The sequence below is a fragment of the Borostomias antarcticus genome, assembly GCF_949987555.1.
Source record: "Borostomias antarcticus genome assembly, chromosome: 12".
Taxonomy (NCBI): domain Eukaryota; kingdom Metazoa; phylum Chordata; class Actinopteri; order Stomiiformes; family Stomiidae; genus Borostomias; species Borostomias antarcticus.
Genome location: NC_140245.1, coordinates 10,201,519 through 10,216,518, shown reverse-complemented (window position 1 = coordinate 10,216,518; position 15,000 = coordinate 10,201,519). Strand labels below are relative to the sequence as shown.

The 15,000-nt window shown below is 50.1% G+C and overlaps 2 protein-coding genes across 2 annotated transcripts in view; one reads left to right on the top strand and one right to left on the bottom strand.

Moving 5' to 3' along the window:
- Positions 1-15,000, bottom strand: part of LOC311316583 (cyclin-Y-like) — a 31,665-nt gene that overhangs the window by 5,464 nt on the left and 11,201 nt on the right. The window contains exons 2-7 of the mRNA XM_084447467.1: positions 4,672-4,746; positions 3,335-3,358; positions 2,900-2,934; positions 1,489-1,583; positions 1,337-1,372; positions 1,167-1,224 (exon numbers count right to left, since the gene is read on the bottom strand). Of these exons, the coding sequence (XP_084303593.1) occupies positions 1,167-1,224; positions 1,337-1,372; positions 1,489-1,583; positions 2,900-2,934; positions 3,335-3,358; positions 4,672-4,746 (323 nt within the window). The remainder of the gene's footprint in view (positions 1-1,166; positions 1,225-1,336; positions 1,373-1,488; positions 1,584-2,899; positions 2,935-3,334; positions 3,359-4,671; positions 4,747-15,000) is intronic.
- Positions 6,843-7,451, top strand: LOC311316033 (disks large-associated protein 5-like; the record flags this gene model as incomplete). The annotated part of the gene is made up of 1 exon (XM_084446774.1): positions 6,843-7,451. The coding sequence occupies one exon, from the start codon at positions 6,843-6,845 to the stop codon at positions 7,449-7,451; it is 609 nt and encodes a 202-aa protein (XP_084302900.1).

Below are 15,000 nucleotides of genomic sequence, written 5' to 3'. Positions count from 1 at the left end.
CAGCAGATGGGGGAAAACATGATTTAGGATATCTTATCTACAACCCCTCAAATAGGCTGTGTCGTCGGTTTAATAATAGCCTGAAATCAGATCTGTGATCATTGAACAAGGAATTGGTTTGTTCACAGAAAGAAAGAAGAACAAGGAATTGGTTTGTTTGCAGAAAGCTGCTGCTCGCCTGGTGGTCAACCACCCCAAGTTCTCAAGCTCCCACACAGGGAGAACAGGGCAATGAAAGAAACAGCCCCCTTCTCCCTCCAGGCCATGGTCAAACCCTACACCCCCTCCCGACCGCTACGCTCTGCTATCTCGGGGCGACTGGCTGCCCCGTCACTCCGAGGCCCCTGCGGTCGATCGACACGTTCACGGCTCTTCTCTGTCCTGATTATCACAGCAGCGCAGATTGAGATTAGCCTACAATTAGAGATTAGAATAAGTAGGCTATCTTTTTGGATTCCAGATTATTTTAAAAGCAGGGAATGTGCACCAGACATGGAACACAAACAGGATGGAAATGTATTTTCTGGTGACTTTTGGCGTTGGTTGGACGGCAGCATTTTAAACTCCCAGCATTCTAGACTATGCTACTAACCAAGAAAAATACATCCTTGATTGCTATAGCTCAAACTCGTAAATCACCTGTTTGATAGGCTCTTTAATAGTGGTGTGATGTGCGTTTTCGGGCATGTTAGTGTGATAAGAGATTTGAACAGATCTTTCTGTGCAATTTTCACATGTAAACGCGAATCGTTTTGCCCGTTCGAAAACGTAGCCATGGACATCCGCGCTGGTGTAATCCAGGCCTGAGATAACAAGATGGCCGCTCCCAGACAGCGGAACCTTCCAGTCTTCTCCATGTGCATGTCTGCTCTAAGCTCTGTTACCTCACTAGTCCCACACCAGAGGAAGAGTGCCTTGGGTTTGTGGTTGAACTAATAGTTGTTTCAAATAGCTGCATGTACATATTTTCAATAGGTTCAATAGTTTTTACTATATTACATTGTATACAATTGTGTTGTACTGTGATTTTCATTGTATTATTTTGTGTTGTGATGGAGGGCCAACCCCACTGAAAAGACACTTGTCTCAACAGCCCCCAGCTAAAAAAATAAATATATGAGCTCAATTCATCTATACAAAAGATACTAAGTGGGTTGTATGTTTACCGAGAGAGGGTGGAGCTTCTCGTCGAAGATATCTATCACCAAGTTTCCATTCGTGTCCCTGAGGGAGTTCAGGGAAGAAAAAACAACGTTTCACAGCACTGGTTAGACACCCCCCTCCCCCCATATCTCTGACCTCTGACCTCCTCTCAGATGAGGCGTTCTTCTCATACCTGTTCTTTATGTGGTAGTATATAGCAAGTGCAACACTGAGGAGAAAAAAGGAGGGAAAAAACAGTTAAGTTCATATGTTTTTTTCAACTGTATTTCACACAGTTCTCACGTGTGTAAGACCGCCTGACGCGTGTGTGACTGTGTGACTCACCACTTGATGGTGTACTTGAGGTTGGGCTGGCTGACCGTGTTGTCGTCCAGGAAGATGGTGGAGCAGGAGCTGTGTTTCCGTCTTAGCGTCCCATGCTGACGCATCCAAACACAGAGACAGGTTATTATACACAATCACACACACACACACACACACACACACACACACACACACACACACACACACACACACACACACACACACACACACACACACACACACACACACACACACACACACACACACACACAAACTATCAGCTGTGTGTCGTGTGACGGCCACTAACTACTGGATGTCTACTGACCACAGACCATCTAATACGTACTGACCATGCATGAGAAATGCTCCCCCCCCCCGATGCCAACCGCAAACTATGGAGGATGTAATGACCACAAACCAACATGTACTGACCATGCAGGAGAGACGAGTCATGCGTCGGCCATGTGGTCCTTGACCGTCTGCTAGCCACGCGTTAGCCTTTATAAAACAACGCCTTTCAAGCCATCTCTGCCACATGTCCCTACGGCGCCGGAGAGGGCAGCCTGTCATGCTGACGCTAGCTGTGGTCACCTGTGGTGACGCCGTACTTCTGACCGTGCGTTCTTACTGGCGTGCTGAGACAGGGAGGCGGGGTAATGTGGTCTAAATAGAAGAGCCGTGACCGCCGTGGACTAACGGCGTGGTGGAATGGGAGTGTGTGGGTGAAGCGGATGGGAGCGCGTCGATCGGTAGTCTTGTACGTTACCTTTGACTCCACTATGTGTGTTAACTTGTAAAACAATACAGGGAATCAGAAGTGAGTGTTGGAAATGTGTCTTTTTGGTGAATTGGTTACAAAAGCTGTTACCGACCAAAGCTCAGGAGTGAATAAGTGAGCAGGCTGAATACACTGTGAATGGGTTCCAAAACTCCATAAATGTGGGCCTCCCCTCTGAAAACAGTGACACAGCCGCGCCCCCCAACCCCCCAAATGTGTCCATTTTGCAAGGCAGCGTTAGCTAGCCTATAACGTTACACCGCTAAGTTAGCTCGGTGGCACCTGCTGCTAGTTAACGTTATGTTTTCGCACAATACATTCATGCCTGCGGGGGGAGGCTCTCTCTGCACTATCCACAAATGTAGTATACATCTCTCCCATTATTTATTTTGATTTTCTGATCTTTAAAATCACGTTTCATTCATAAAAAAAACAGAAAATTCTAAAATAAAAAAACATGTTTTTCCTTCTTTTTTTTTCTTCTAACCATCCCTCCGCACTTCCCCTGAATTTGTTTGGGGCCCCCCAAGGGAGGAGCACCTCACGGTTTGGGAATGCCTGGGTTAGTGTTACAGGGAACAGAGTTGAACTGGCTCTGGTAAATCTAAGCTCTGGGAGATATTGGTCTTGAGAAGGCGCTCCGCCGGTACTCACGTGATTGATGAAGAGGCTCTTTCGTTTTTCGCGCACTGCGGAGAGACAGAGAGACAGAGGTCAAAAGCACGGCGCGGTTAGTGCTACAGTAGTTAGCTCTGGGACGTCGCTAGTGGGGAATGTTATCTGCAAGGACAGCAGCAGGACGTCAGCCACAGGAATGGTTTAGTCACATCACACACTTGGACACCTGGACGTTTCACGCTGAAACACGCCGGTTTGATAGGACCTTCACATGGTCGTTTGCAGCGCGCGAAAGAGGCGTTAAGCAAGGCAGAGAGGACAACGTGTTAAAAATCCACACGCAGGTTAGACACGCGCACACACTCAGTCAGAGCAGGTCAGAGGTCGAGAGACGCGCGCGCACAGCAAGAGAAGACATGAGCGCGCAGCTAGGGGGAGACAGACGCACAGACGCAGGGCCGAGCTACTCACCGTTCCTGGTCGGTACCTGGACCTCTGGAAGAGAGAGAGAGAGCAAGACCGGCTGCTTAGACGACCCGATCCACCCCAAAACACCCAACAACTCTCACACCCAGAGCTTCAGAGATACACGAACAGTCATAGAACATGAGTATCGTAGCACTGATGATCTCTGACATCTTAGATGGGTCTCTCTTGCAAAAGGCATCTAAATGTAAGTAATACCAGTAATATGAGGTGTGCATGTGTAAAGAGACCACGTGCGCTGAGCACAGCTGCACGTCAATTCATCCTGAGGTGCTGGCGAGCGCAGGAACTAACCACATCCATAGATAACGTTCACCGGAGACAGTGTTTTTATTATTATAACAATTTATATATTAGCCTTTCCAGATCCTCTGAACTGTATGCATAAAAGCCATCAATCCATTATCAGCCTGTCTGTTCAGCATGAATAACAGACATGGAAAAGAAGGGTAAAACACATTATACTGTATCCTCAGCATGTGCCCTTATCAGGCTTGTGTCACAGACAACACCGTCGCCATGGTGATATCAACAATGCCCTGTTTCCTGTAAACAATGGTTCTAGGAAGGGACCCGGTCTCTTTGAATGTTTCTGTTTCTGGATGACCATTCCTAGAAACATGCACCTGTCAGGTTCAAAGAAGGTAACCGGTCTGTTTATAATGGGTTTTTGGGGGGGTGACCGTTCCCAGAACGAATGAGTGAGAGACACACACTCGTGCTGTGAAGTGTTGAGGGGTACCGCCAGGCGCTGGCGTGTTCAGTAGCCTACATCGCCCCAGACAGCTGGACACACTCAACACACACTCATCGGTTTCAGACATTTCATTCTGGTCGGTGGGTTGCATTGCTTCCCCTGTATAAATAAAGATACATTTAAAAAAAATAGTCTGAGCCAAACCTGGGTCTAAATAATATTTGAAATCCTGTCAGTTACTGGAGCGTTTGAGTCTGCCTGGAGCAGAGTGTCATTGTTTGGGGGATGGCGCATCTGTTCCACTGTGCCAGACAAGAACAATCGAGTATGGATGAGTAGTTGAAATGATTTCAAATCGTATTCAGAACCAGGCCTGCTCTGTGCAGCACAAATGTGATGTGATGTCGGGAGTGATGTCCTGTTGGCTCTGTTGGTGGGAGCATGGTACTTTTCCCTCTGTCCCTCTCTCCCTCCATCTTTCCCTCCCTCCCTCTCTCCATCCTTCCCTCCTTCCCTCCCTCTCTCCTCCCTCCCTCCCTCCCTCCATCTCTCTCTCCCTCCATCTCTCCATCCCTCCATCTCTCCCTCCATCTCTCCCTCCCTCTCTCAGTGAACAGGAACTCACCGTCGGTCTGAGACTTGCTGAGGAATATGGTGCTGGCTCTGGGATGGTCTGACGGGTTGTACTCCATGTTGAGTTCTGTTCACACAAAAACACACTTTGTTAATACCGTGTATACATTTATGAGAACTAATGTCACTGTGTGGGCAGACAGAGCAAACAGAGGGATGACTATATGAGATACTCATACTCCTCAAACTCACTCACACCACATCCTGAGGGCACGAGCAGCGGATGTGTGTGCGTCTGTGTCTGTAAGTGGTCTACATGCCATCTGTGTGTGTGTGTGTGTGTGTGTGTGTGTGTGTGTCGCCACAGTGTGCGTGACTGTGAACACATCTGGGTAGGGATGTTAACAGTTAATTGACTATGGATTAATTGCAGATAAGAATTTACTCGAGTAAGATTTGGTTACTCGATTAATTGCTTGTTAATGGAACATAATTTTTTTGAAGGAACGTTATTAACAGGAGTTGTATTAAATGTAATTATGATTTAGGGTCTGACTGCACATGAGGGCGCCACGCCATGTAGTGAAGGCTAATTGGGATGCTGGGAAATTTCAACGACACAGAGGAAGAAGACACAAAAATGAAGCGAGCAAAGCTCAGTCCGGCACGGGACGTTCTTATCAATTAATAGACTATCGTTTGTTAAGGTTAACAGTTATCGATTAATGAAATTCCTTGAAATGTGCACCTCTACATCTGGGTGCCTCTCATTACACAGACAGGAGAGACGTTTACAAAACTATTCACCGTGACCGTGACCCAGTGAACCCTGCCTACTGAGCGTCCACTCTTAGATCGATGGCCTCAGAGACAGTACACCTTCAGTAGCAGTCAAAAAAACACCGTGGGCAGATATATCAACGTCCGGACACAGACATTAACGATTCAGCTGCGCAATCAACAAAAATCGACTAAACATGCTGACAGAATTACGAGAAAAACCCAAGAGTGAAAGTAGAGGCCCTTCCGAAAGGCCTTGGTTTTCTTATGAGGTCAGCATAACCTGTCTCTCTGCCAGACAGACCGCTGGGGCCCGGGTATTTGATTACAGTGACCCGTATCAGCATGCCGGGCGGCCGGTCATTCATCTCAATGCCCAGCGAGGACGGGGTGGGAATGAGCTGTGTTGTCTGCGTTGTCTGATGTGTGGTTGCACTTATCAAGCCCGAGGGATGAGGGAGGGTGTGATGGATGGTGGCCACGAAGAGGAAAGGATGATGGAGTGTGTATGCGGTGTGTGTGTGTGTGTGTGGGTGGGTGCGACATGTGTCATGTGTTTGTCATGTTTGTGTGTATGTATTTGCATGTCATGTGTTTGTGTGTGTGTGCGTGTATGCATGTGTGCGTCATGTGTGTGTCTGTGTGTTTTTGTGCGTGTTACGTCCCCTACTCAGATGTAATAATAAAGGTGTAAAGGTGTAATAACTAGGGGGGAGAGGGAAACGCAACAGCCTGTGTCTAGACCCACCGGGCAGATGTAACAAGACAGTACTAGGTGATGGAGTGCTGTACGGAACCAGGCAGGGAAAACCAAAGATAACGTTCGTCACTAAAAAAGGATTTATTACCGCCCACAATAAATGACAAAGAACAGAAACACCACAAGACGACAAAACCACAAAGGGGGAAATAATTAATTAATTAACAGAGGGCCGGAGATAAGGGACCTAGGGAGAAGGACTGTGAACGGTGCCACTAAGAAGCACGGCCCTACCTTCCCTACACCTCTACCCTATAGACCCTAACAATATCTAACTGAAAACAGAACTAGAGGCCCTAACTAGCTATCTATCTAAACCTAAACCGGAACCTTACCTACCTGCTACAAAAAGACGTGGCAGCCGCTCACTCTTACCTAGTGTGTTTAACAGAGGGTTACCTACGTGGTGAAAATGTATACCCCAGGGTATCTTACCTAAAGCCCTTCTCCCAGGAGCGGAAGAACACAAGGGGAGATAACAAAATCACAGTAAACCCAACACAACTAGAACTAAGGTAGGTAGGTTGTCAAACAGAAGTACACAAACAGTAGGCTATAAGAAAACTAAGGTCAATCAACATCAGCTTCTCTCTCCCCCCGGCTCCTCTCTTCCCCCTCGATGACCCGGAGCCGGAAGCCGGGCCGGGCGCTCCCTCCCCCTCCACGTCCCCCCCGCGCTCCCCATGCCGCCCCTCTCCTCCCTCCACCCGACAGTGGACGACCCCTCCATCCCGGAAGAGATGCGTGACCGCACGGTGGTGGGCCAGGCCCGGCTGCTGATGAAGGAGCGGTTCGGTCAGTTCCGCGGCCTGGTAGACGACTGCGAGCTGGGCCGCGGCGAGAAGCTCACCACCTGCACCGACCTCCAGGGCTTCTGGGAGATGGTCTACTACCAGGTCGAGGATGTAAACAGGAAGTTCGCGGCTCTGAAAGAGGCGGAAACTCGAGGCTGGCAGGAAGAACAAGTGAAGCCTCCGCCCCGACAGAGGAAGGGGGTCAAGAAGCCGGCGGCGGTGGCGGCAGCATCGAAGCCCGGCGGCGGCCCGGGGACAAACGCTGCGGCCAAGTCCCGCCTGGCGGCCATCAAGGCCGCCATGAAGGCCAAGCAGCAGGCTGCCGAGGCCGAGAAGGCGGCCCAGGCTACGGGCAGCGCAGCGGAAGACCCAGCCCCTCAGGACCCCCAGGGCCAGGACCCTGAGCGGGCCCAGAGCCAGGCGTCGGACACGGTGGTGTTCAATGGAGGGTTCTTCCGGGTGGAGAGTCCAGCCAAATTCCCTGGTGAGAGGGCCTGAATCCGCCCATGTCCTCGATAGAAGGAGATTGTTTTGCGTTGAGGCTCATCGGGAAGATATTTGCCGACTTGCTACATTGTTGTTGTTTTTGTTGTCCTGCCAGGTCCGGTGAGGAGGTCGTCCCGTGTTAAATAAATAAATGTTCAATAAAGATTTAAGAAATAATTGCTTAATTGTGTCGTTCGGAAGGCTAGATTTAGATTAAATAAAGTACACCAACTCCAAAAAAAAAAATAAAAAAAAATAAAAAAAAATAGGTTACGTCCCCTACTCAGATGTAATAATAAAGGTGTAAAGGTGTAATAACTAGGGGGGGAGGGGAACGCAACAGCCTGTGTCTAGACCCAGCCGCTCACACTTACCTAGTGTGTTTAACAGAGGGTTACCTACGTGGTGAAAATGTATACCCCAGGGTATCTTACCTAAAGCCCTTCTCCCAGGAGCGGAAGAACACAAGGGGAGATAACCCGATCACAGTAAACCCAAACACAACTAGAACTAAGGTAGGTAGGTTGTCAAACAGAAGTACACAAACAGTAGGCTATAAGAAAACTAAGGTCAATCAACATCACAATCACATACAACATACCCCTCTGTCTCCCTCTAACAAACAGGGAACACAGACACACATATATAGGGGGAAGGCCGCCTGCTGATTGGGCAGGAGATGATTAGGGGGAGTTGATTGCTGATGGCAGCCAGGTGGTAGCAGTGGCAGCAAGGAGGATGGCAGGAGACAATGATTGACAGGACGAATGACAAGGGAGGGTGCACACAGCATGGACAGACACCTGGGGGAGACAAACATGAACAGTAACAAAGCACAGGACAGACACAATACGTAACACCCCCACCCTTAAAGAACAAACCCGTGAGTTTGTGACAATGCTTTCTAGACAAATCTCAATGAATTCAGTGCTGTATAACCTTGTTTGGCCATAGCAAAGAAAACAACAAAGGCCCTGGCAAAATGCCCGGTCATATGTTCTATACTAACAAAAAAACTGCTTCAAAAACAAAGCACCAAAAATAATGAGCCTACATTACCTCATGGACTCATTTTAGCAGTGGACCCGAGAGAGGGCATCAGCCACGACATTCTCGGACCCCTTTTTGTGGCGCACCACCAATGGAACACCCTGAACCAGTAATGCCCACCGCATGAGGCGCTGGTTATGGTTATACATGCGGTTTAAGAATACCAACGGGTTATGGTCTGTGAAAACTTCAATCTGATATGGGCTGGACCCAAGGTACACCTCAAAGTACTGTAAAGCTAACAATAATGCCAACGTCTCCTGCTCGATGGTTGAGTATCTGGATTGGGCTTTGGTGAACTTAAGTGAGAAATAGCAGACGGGATGATCAACTCCGTCTGCGTCTTCCTGTATGAGTACAGCGCCAGCACCTACAGCACTCGCATCCACCTCCAGCTTAAATGATGTGTTGAAATCTGGGGCAGACAGAACAGGAGAGCTACATAGTAACGCTTTAACTGACTCGAATGCAGCTTGACACTCAGCAGACCACCGATAGAACACAGATGGACTGAGCAACCCAGTGAGAGGAGCTGCAACTGTAGCAAAGTTACGACAGAATCCTCTATAGTAGCCAGCCATCCCTAAAAACCTGTGCAGTTGTCTGCGAGTAGCAGGGGCTGGGAAGTCAGCGATGGCAGAGACTTTTGCCGATACAGGGCGCACCTGACCATGTCCTACCTCCTTCCCGAGATAGGTAACTGTGGCCTCACCAAACTCGCACTTGGCCAAGTTGACAGTTAAGTGGGCGTCGGCCAACCGTTGGAACACTACCTGCAAGGAATTCAGATGATCTGCCCAGTTGGCAGAGTGTATGACCAGGTCATCTAAATAGGCTGTGCAGTTAGGCACACCAACCAAGACTGTGTTAACCAGGCGCTGGAAAGTGGCTGGGGCGTTACACATGCCAAACGCCATCACTGTATACTGGAGGAAGTTATCTGGAGTGACAAAGGCTGATATCTCTGAAGCCCGAGCTGTTAATGGGACCTGCCAATAACCCTTTAGCATATCAAGTTTACTGACAAAGGTGGCATTACCAATAGTATCTACACAGTCATCTATGCGGAGTAAGGGAAAACAGTCGGGGGTGGTAACGGCATTCACCTTACGATAATCTGTGCAGAACCTGCTTGTACCATCTGGTTTGGGAATCAGAAGACAGGGAGAACTCCACGGACTTGTACTGAGAACAGCTAAACCATGTTCCAACAAATAAGCAACCTCCTGTTGCATGACTTTTCGTTTGGCCTGATTAACCCGGTATGCATGTTGCTTAATCGGGAGCGCATCACGGACCTCAATATCATGCGTCAAAACAGACGTGCGCGAGGGAACATCGGAGAACAGACAGGGAAAAGACTCGACCACATTCACTATGTCATCCTGCTGCTGTGGGGTTAAATGTGTCAAATGCTCACGGAGAGAGCCCAACATTTCTGAGTTGCTTAGCCTAGCACACCGCTGTGGCAGGTTGCGCAGGATAAAACCATCCGCATCAACAGCATCACTGAGAGCTGTGACATTTAAAACGGGAACACTGGCAACCTCATGGAGCTCACTTTCACTTTCTCTGGCGTGATACAATTTGAGCATGTTAATATGACATACGCGGGACTGACGTCTCCTGTCAGGGGTCTGTATCACATAGTCAGTCTCACTGAGTTGTCTGTCAACGACATAAGGACCACTAAAACGAGCTGACAGTGCGGAACCAGGAACAGGCAACAACACTAATACTTTATCTCCTGGTTGGAGAGACCGCTGGATAGCAGTTTTGTCAAAATGAGACTTCATCTTGATCTGAGAGGAAGACAACGCTTCTCTTGCTAAGGCACACGCCTCATGTAGTCGCCCCCTGACTTGACTGACATAATCCAAAACACTTTGGGGACCAGGATCTGTGGACATCATCTGATCCTTCAGCACCTTCAACGGCCCACGCACAGTATGGCCAAAGACTAAGTCTGCGGGACTGAATTTAAGGGATTCCTGCACTGTTTCACGGACGCCAAATAACACAAATGGGATCCCTTCATCCCAATCCTTGCTAGTGTCAAAACAGTACTTGCGCAGCATAGCCTTGAGCGTCTGATGCCACCTCTCCAAGGCTCCCTGACTCTGGGGGTGGTACGCACTGGACACTTTGTGCGTGATGTTGAGGGTCTTAAGGACCTGAGTGAACAACTTGGACAGAAAGTTAGATCCTTGGTCTGTTTGGATGACTTTCGGGAGACCAAATGTGGCAAAGAATTTGGTCAGGGCGGCTATAACAACCTTAGAGGTTATTTTACGGACTGGTATGGCCTCTGGGTAGCGGCACACATGATGGTTATCAGAAACTGGTTACCTGATTTGGTGCGGGGAAGGGGACCCACACAATCGACAATGACCCGCTCGAACGGCTCACCCATCACGGGAATTGGATAGAGAGGAGCTGGAGAGAGAACCTGGTTAGGCTTACCTACGACCTGACAGGTATGACAGGTTTTGCAATGTGCAGCTACATCTTGTTTCAAGGCCGGCCAAAAGAAATGCCTCAAAATACGGTCATATGTTTTTGTGACACCTAAATGACCGGACCAGGGACTGTCATGCGCTAAAGCCAATACTTGTGCGCGAAACGGCTTCGGGACAACAATTTGCCGCACAGAACTCCAACTGCTGTCGGTTCCCTTCTTAGGCATCCATTTGCGTACGAGGAGTCCATCCTCTACCATGTAAGCTACAGTCGGCTTAGCAGCTTGCTCTGAGCTCACAACAGACAAAAAACAGTTAGCTAAACTAGCATCCTGCTTCTGAGCATTTCTCAATTTATCACTGGTAACAGGAAGCAATAAATCACTGGGTTCTGATTGTATAGGCTTGTCTGGGCCTCGTTCTTTAACAAGACAGGGGGGTGACATCATCATCTGCACTGAATAAGTGACCAAACACTGTGTCCTCCAAGTCACATACCTCTTCGCCCACCCTCCGGGCCTGGGCACGGGTGACCACACAGGCTGGAAACGCAGCAGGGAATTCCTTTCCCAAACTGTCGAGAGAAACTGGCTTGTCAGGAGGAGCAAACACTTCCAGCACAGGTAACACCAACCCACCAGCGATATCATTACCCATGATTAACGTGACTCCTTTCACAGGGAGAGAGGATTGCAGAGCAACTTTAAAGTGACCCTGACCAGTTTGGAGTGCAAGCAAACGTGGTGTAAAGGCACTGGCACATGTCCCATTTCTATCCCTTGTAACAGTACACTGTACCCACATGAAGACGCATCTGACCAGGGCAACACATCCGCTAGAATTACAGACTGCGCAGCACCTGTGTCGCGCAGTATACGAATGGGCACCACTTCAGAGCTGTCGTTCAATGACACCGAACCAGTGAATATGAAGGGTGCATAGCTTGGATCAGGTGACTCAGAGCGCACTGTGGTGTCTTGAGTTCCAGCAGCAGGCATGGTCCTAATCAACCCTACAGGTTTACGGGGGTTAGAGGAGGGAGAAGACTGATTAGTCCCCTGTATCCGCTGCCTACAGTCTTGTATCAGATGCCCTTTTTTGTGACAGTAGTAACACTCGCGAGTCTCTTTGGGACCAGGAGGAGCAGAGGAGTGGCCAGTGTTTGGGGCAGGCTGGGCAACCCTACGTGTCTCTACACGGGGTGTCGTGAACGCTGTTTTGTGGGTTAGTGCGAACTCGTCAGCGAGCACCGCCGCCTGGGACAAAGTGGTTACTTTCTGCTCATTACAGTACACTACAAACTTCTCTGGCACACTATTCTTGAACTCCTCAATGAGATTGAGTTCCCTAAGAGAGTTAAAATCAGTGACTTTACTAGCCTGTAGCCACCTATCAAACAAGTGCTCTTTCACACGGGCGAATTCGACAAAGGTTTGGCTATCTCTCTTCTGGAGCTCCTTGTCCTCTTTGTAGCGGGCGAGCATCTTCACCCTCTCCTCTACCGCAGAGCGTTTTACATTCTGCGCCCTTTCCTGAACTGAAGACGGGTTCGCCATGACGGACGCTTCCAGGGTAGAGGACTCCAGCTCGGGACGCTTGTCCAGCTGCCTGCGGCTGTTCAGGGCGCGGTGGCGGTTCTCCTTCTGCGACTGGGACCGTCTCCTGGACATCTTGACCCGGAGCATGTCCACAGTGCTGTCCCGCTGACGGAGGTGGGCGAAGCGAGACTCCATCCTGGGTGTGAGAAAGGCATCAGCAGTGCGCAGGGTCAAGGGGGTGGGCTTGAAGGAGGGCAGGCCTACTGGAGCCTGGAACACGAAGTCCCGGGGGGCGAAGGAGGAGGGCAGGGCGGGGGCCGGGTCTGGAGGCGGGGCCTGGGTCGGAGGGGCCAGGTCTGGAGGCGGGGCCTGGGTCGGAGGGGCCAGGTCGGGAACAGAGGCCTGGGTCAGAGGGGGGTGTGTGTCGGCCGGGGCCGGGTCCTCCGCCATTTTCTCGTCCTCTCCACTGGGCGTGGGGCTGGGAGGGCAGGCCGTCCTCTCTGCCTCTCCAGACTCCTGTGTGTCCATCTCTCTGCCCGAAGGGGGCGCAGCAGACTGCTTTATGTTTGATCTGGTCCTGGAGGCGCAGGCTTCTGCGGCAGGCTGGTTCTCCATGGCAGATGCCTCCGCCGCCTGATGAAGTCTAGCTGACCTGGTGCTGGGGGTTCTGGGCACTGGTTCAACTATGGCGACCCTGGTCCTGCTGGTAGTGGGGGCTGGGGAGGGCGCTTTGACCGCTGTAGCTCTGCTCCTGGTCGTCCTCGCAACAGCTGGCGCCGCTTTCCTGGCGGCGGCAGCAGCGGCTGCGTCTCTCTCCGTCGGAGGCGGCGGTGCCTTGTTCTGAACCGGTTGTTGCTTCATGGAGCGGGTCACTCTGGTGCTCTGGCCAGCAGCCGTCACTGGTGCCTTTGTCTTGCTCATGGCAGCTGGGACCTGGAAGACGTGTGGGGGATGATACAGGCCCACCTTGAACACCGCTTTCCTCCTGGCAATCTCCTTCTGGTTTCGTCCTTCATGTGTGCGTCGTGTGTGTATGCATGTGTGCATCATGTGTTTGTGTGTGTGTGCATGTGTGCGTCATCTGTTTGTGTGTGTGTGCATCATGTGTGTGTGTGTGTGTGTGTGTGTGTGCGTCATGTGTGTGTGCGTCATGTGTTTGTGTGTGTGCGTCATGTGTTTGTGTGTGCATCATGTGTGTGTGTGTGCGCGTCATGTGTTTGTGTGTGTGTGCATGTGTGCGTCATGTGTGTGTGTGTGTGTGTGTGTGTGCGTCATGTATTTGTGTGTGTGTGCATGTGTGCGTCATGTGTGTGTGTGTGTGTGTGTGTGTGTGTGTGTGTGTGTGTGTCAGAATCAGCTAGCAGTGTGGTCAGACCTGCCGTTGACACAGACCAGGTCCTGCTGGTGACCTGCTCTCTGACCCCTGGTCCTGCTGGTGACCTGCTCTCTGACCCATGGTCCTGCTGGTGACCTGCTCTCTGACCCTTGGTCCTGCTGGTGACCTGCTCTCTGACCCCTGGTCCTGCTGGTGACCTGCTCTCTGACCCCTGGTCCTGCTGGTGACCTGCTCTCTGACCCTTGGTCCTGCTGGTGACCTGCTCTCTGACCCCTGGTCCTGCTGGTGACCTGCTCTCTGACCCCTGGTCCTGCTGGTGACCTGCTCTCTGACCCCTGGCAGCCAGTCAGGAGGAAGCCCACTGGTCACCAAAACTACAGCGCTTTCAGCAGCAAGACACCAGCGTCAAAACACCTACCCTGGACCTGGACCAGGCCCAGCCGTCCCATAACGCGCATAACGCGCGTAGGGCCTCCCACCGCTAGGGGGCCTCTGAGACCCGATGCCGCCACCAGCAGCAATGTCGTCGAAAAGAACATGGCAATCGGGAGCAGAGAAGCGAAAAAAAAGGAAAAGTGAAGCCGAAAGGCGAGACAAAGACAAAGATATGTTTATAGGAATATTTATTTGCCTGATAATACTGAATGTTCATGTTGTTTGCAGACAGACTCGAGCTTGCAAGCGAGCTAGCCAATTCAGAAGCAAGGAACTCAGTAGCTACATTTACAATTACAATTAGAATCGTTTTGCCATCTTTGTGAAGATAGTCTAACCTAACGCGGGAATATGGGAGCAAACAGAAAGTGTATGATCATGTGGAAAGAACTCAAAATGCGCTTGAAACAAGGCAAGACTATTGATCACATTCAGATGTCCATCATGGAGGCTGCGAAAAAGCGTTGATGGGACATTCTCACACGACTGATAGCCATCATTCAGTCTCTTGCTGACTCTTGCCTCGGTCTCAGGGGCTCAACCGACACCATATACAAACCAGACAACAGCCACTTTTTGAAAGAAGTTGAGCTTCTTGCCAAATTCGACCCAGTAATGGAGAACCATTTAGCCCGGATTAAAGATGGCAAGACTCATGCTCACTAACTGGGTAAAAATATACAAAATGAGCTGATCAAACTGACAAGTGACAAATTGCTGCAGATCAACTTCTTTAACATGGT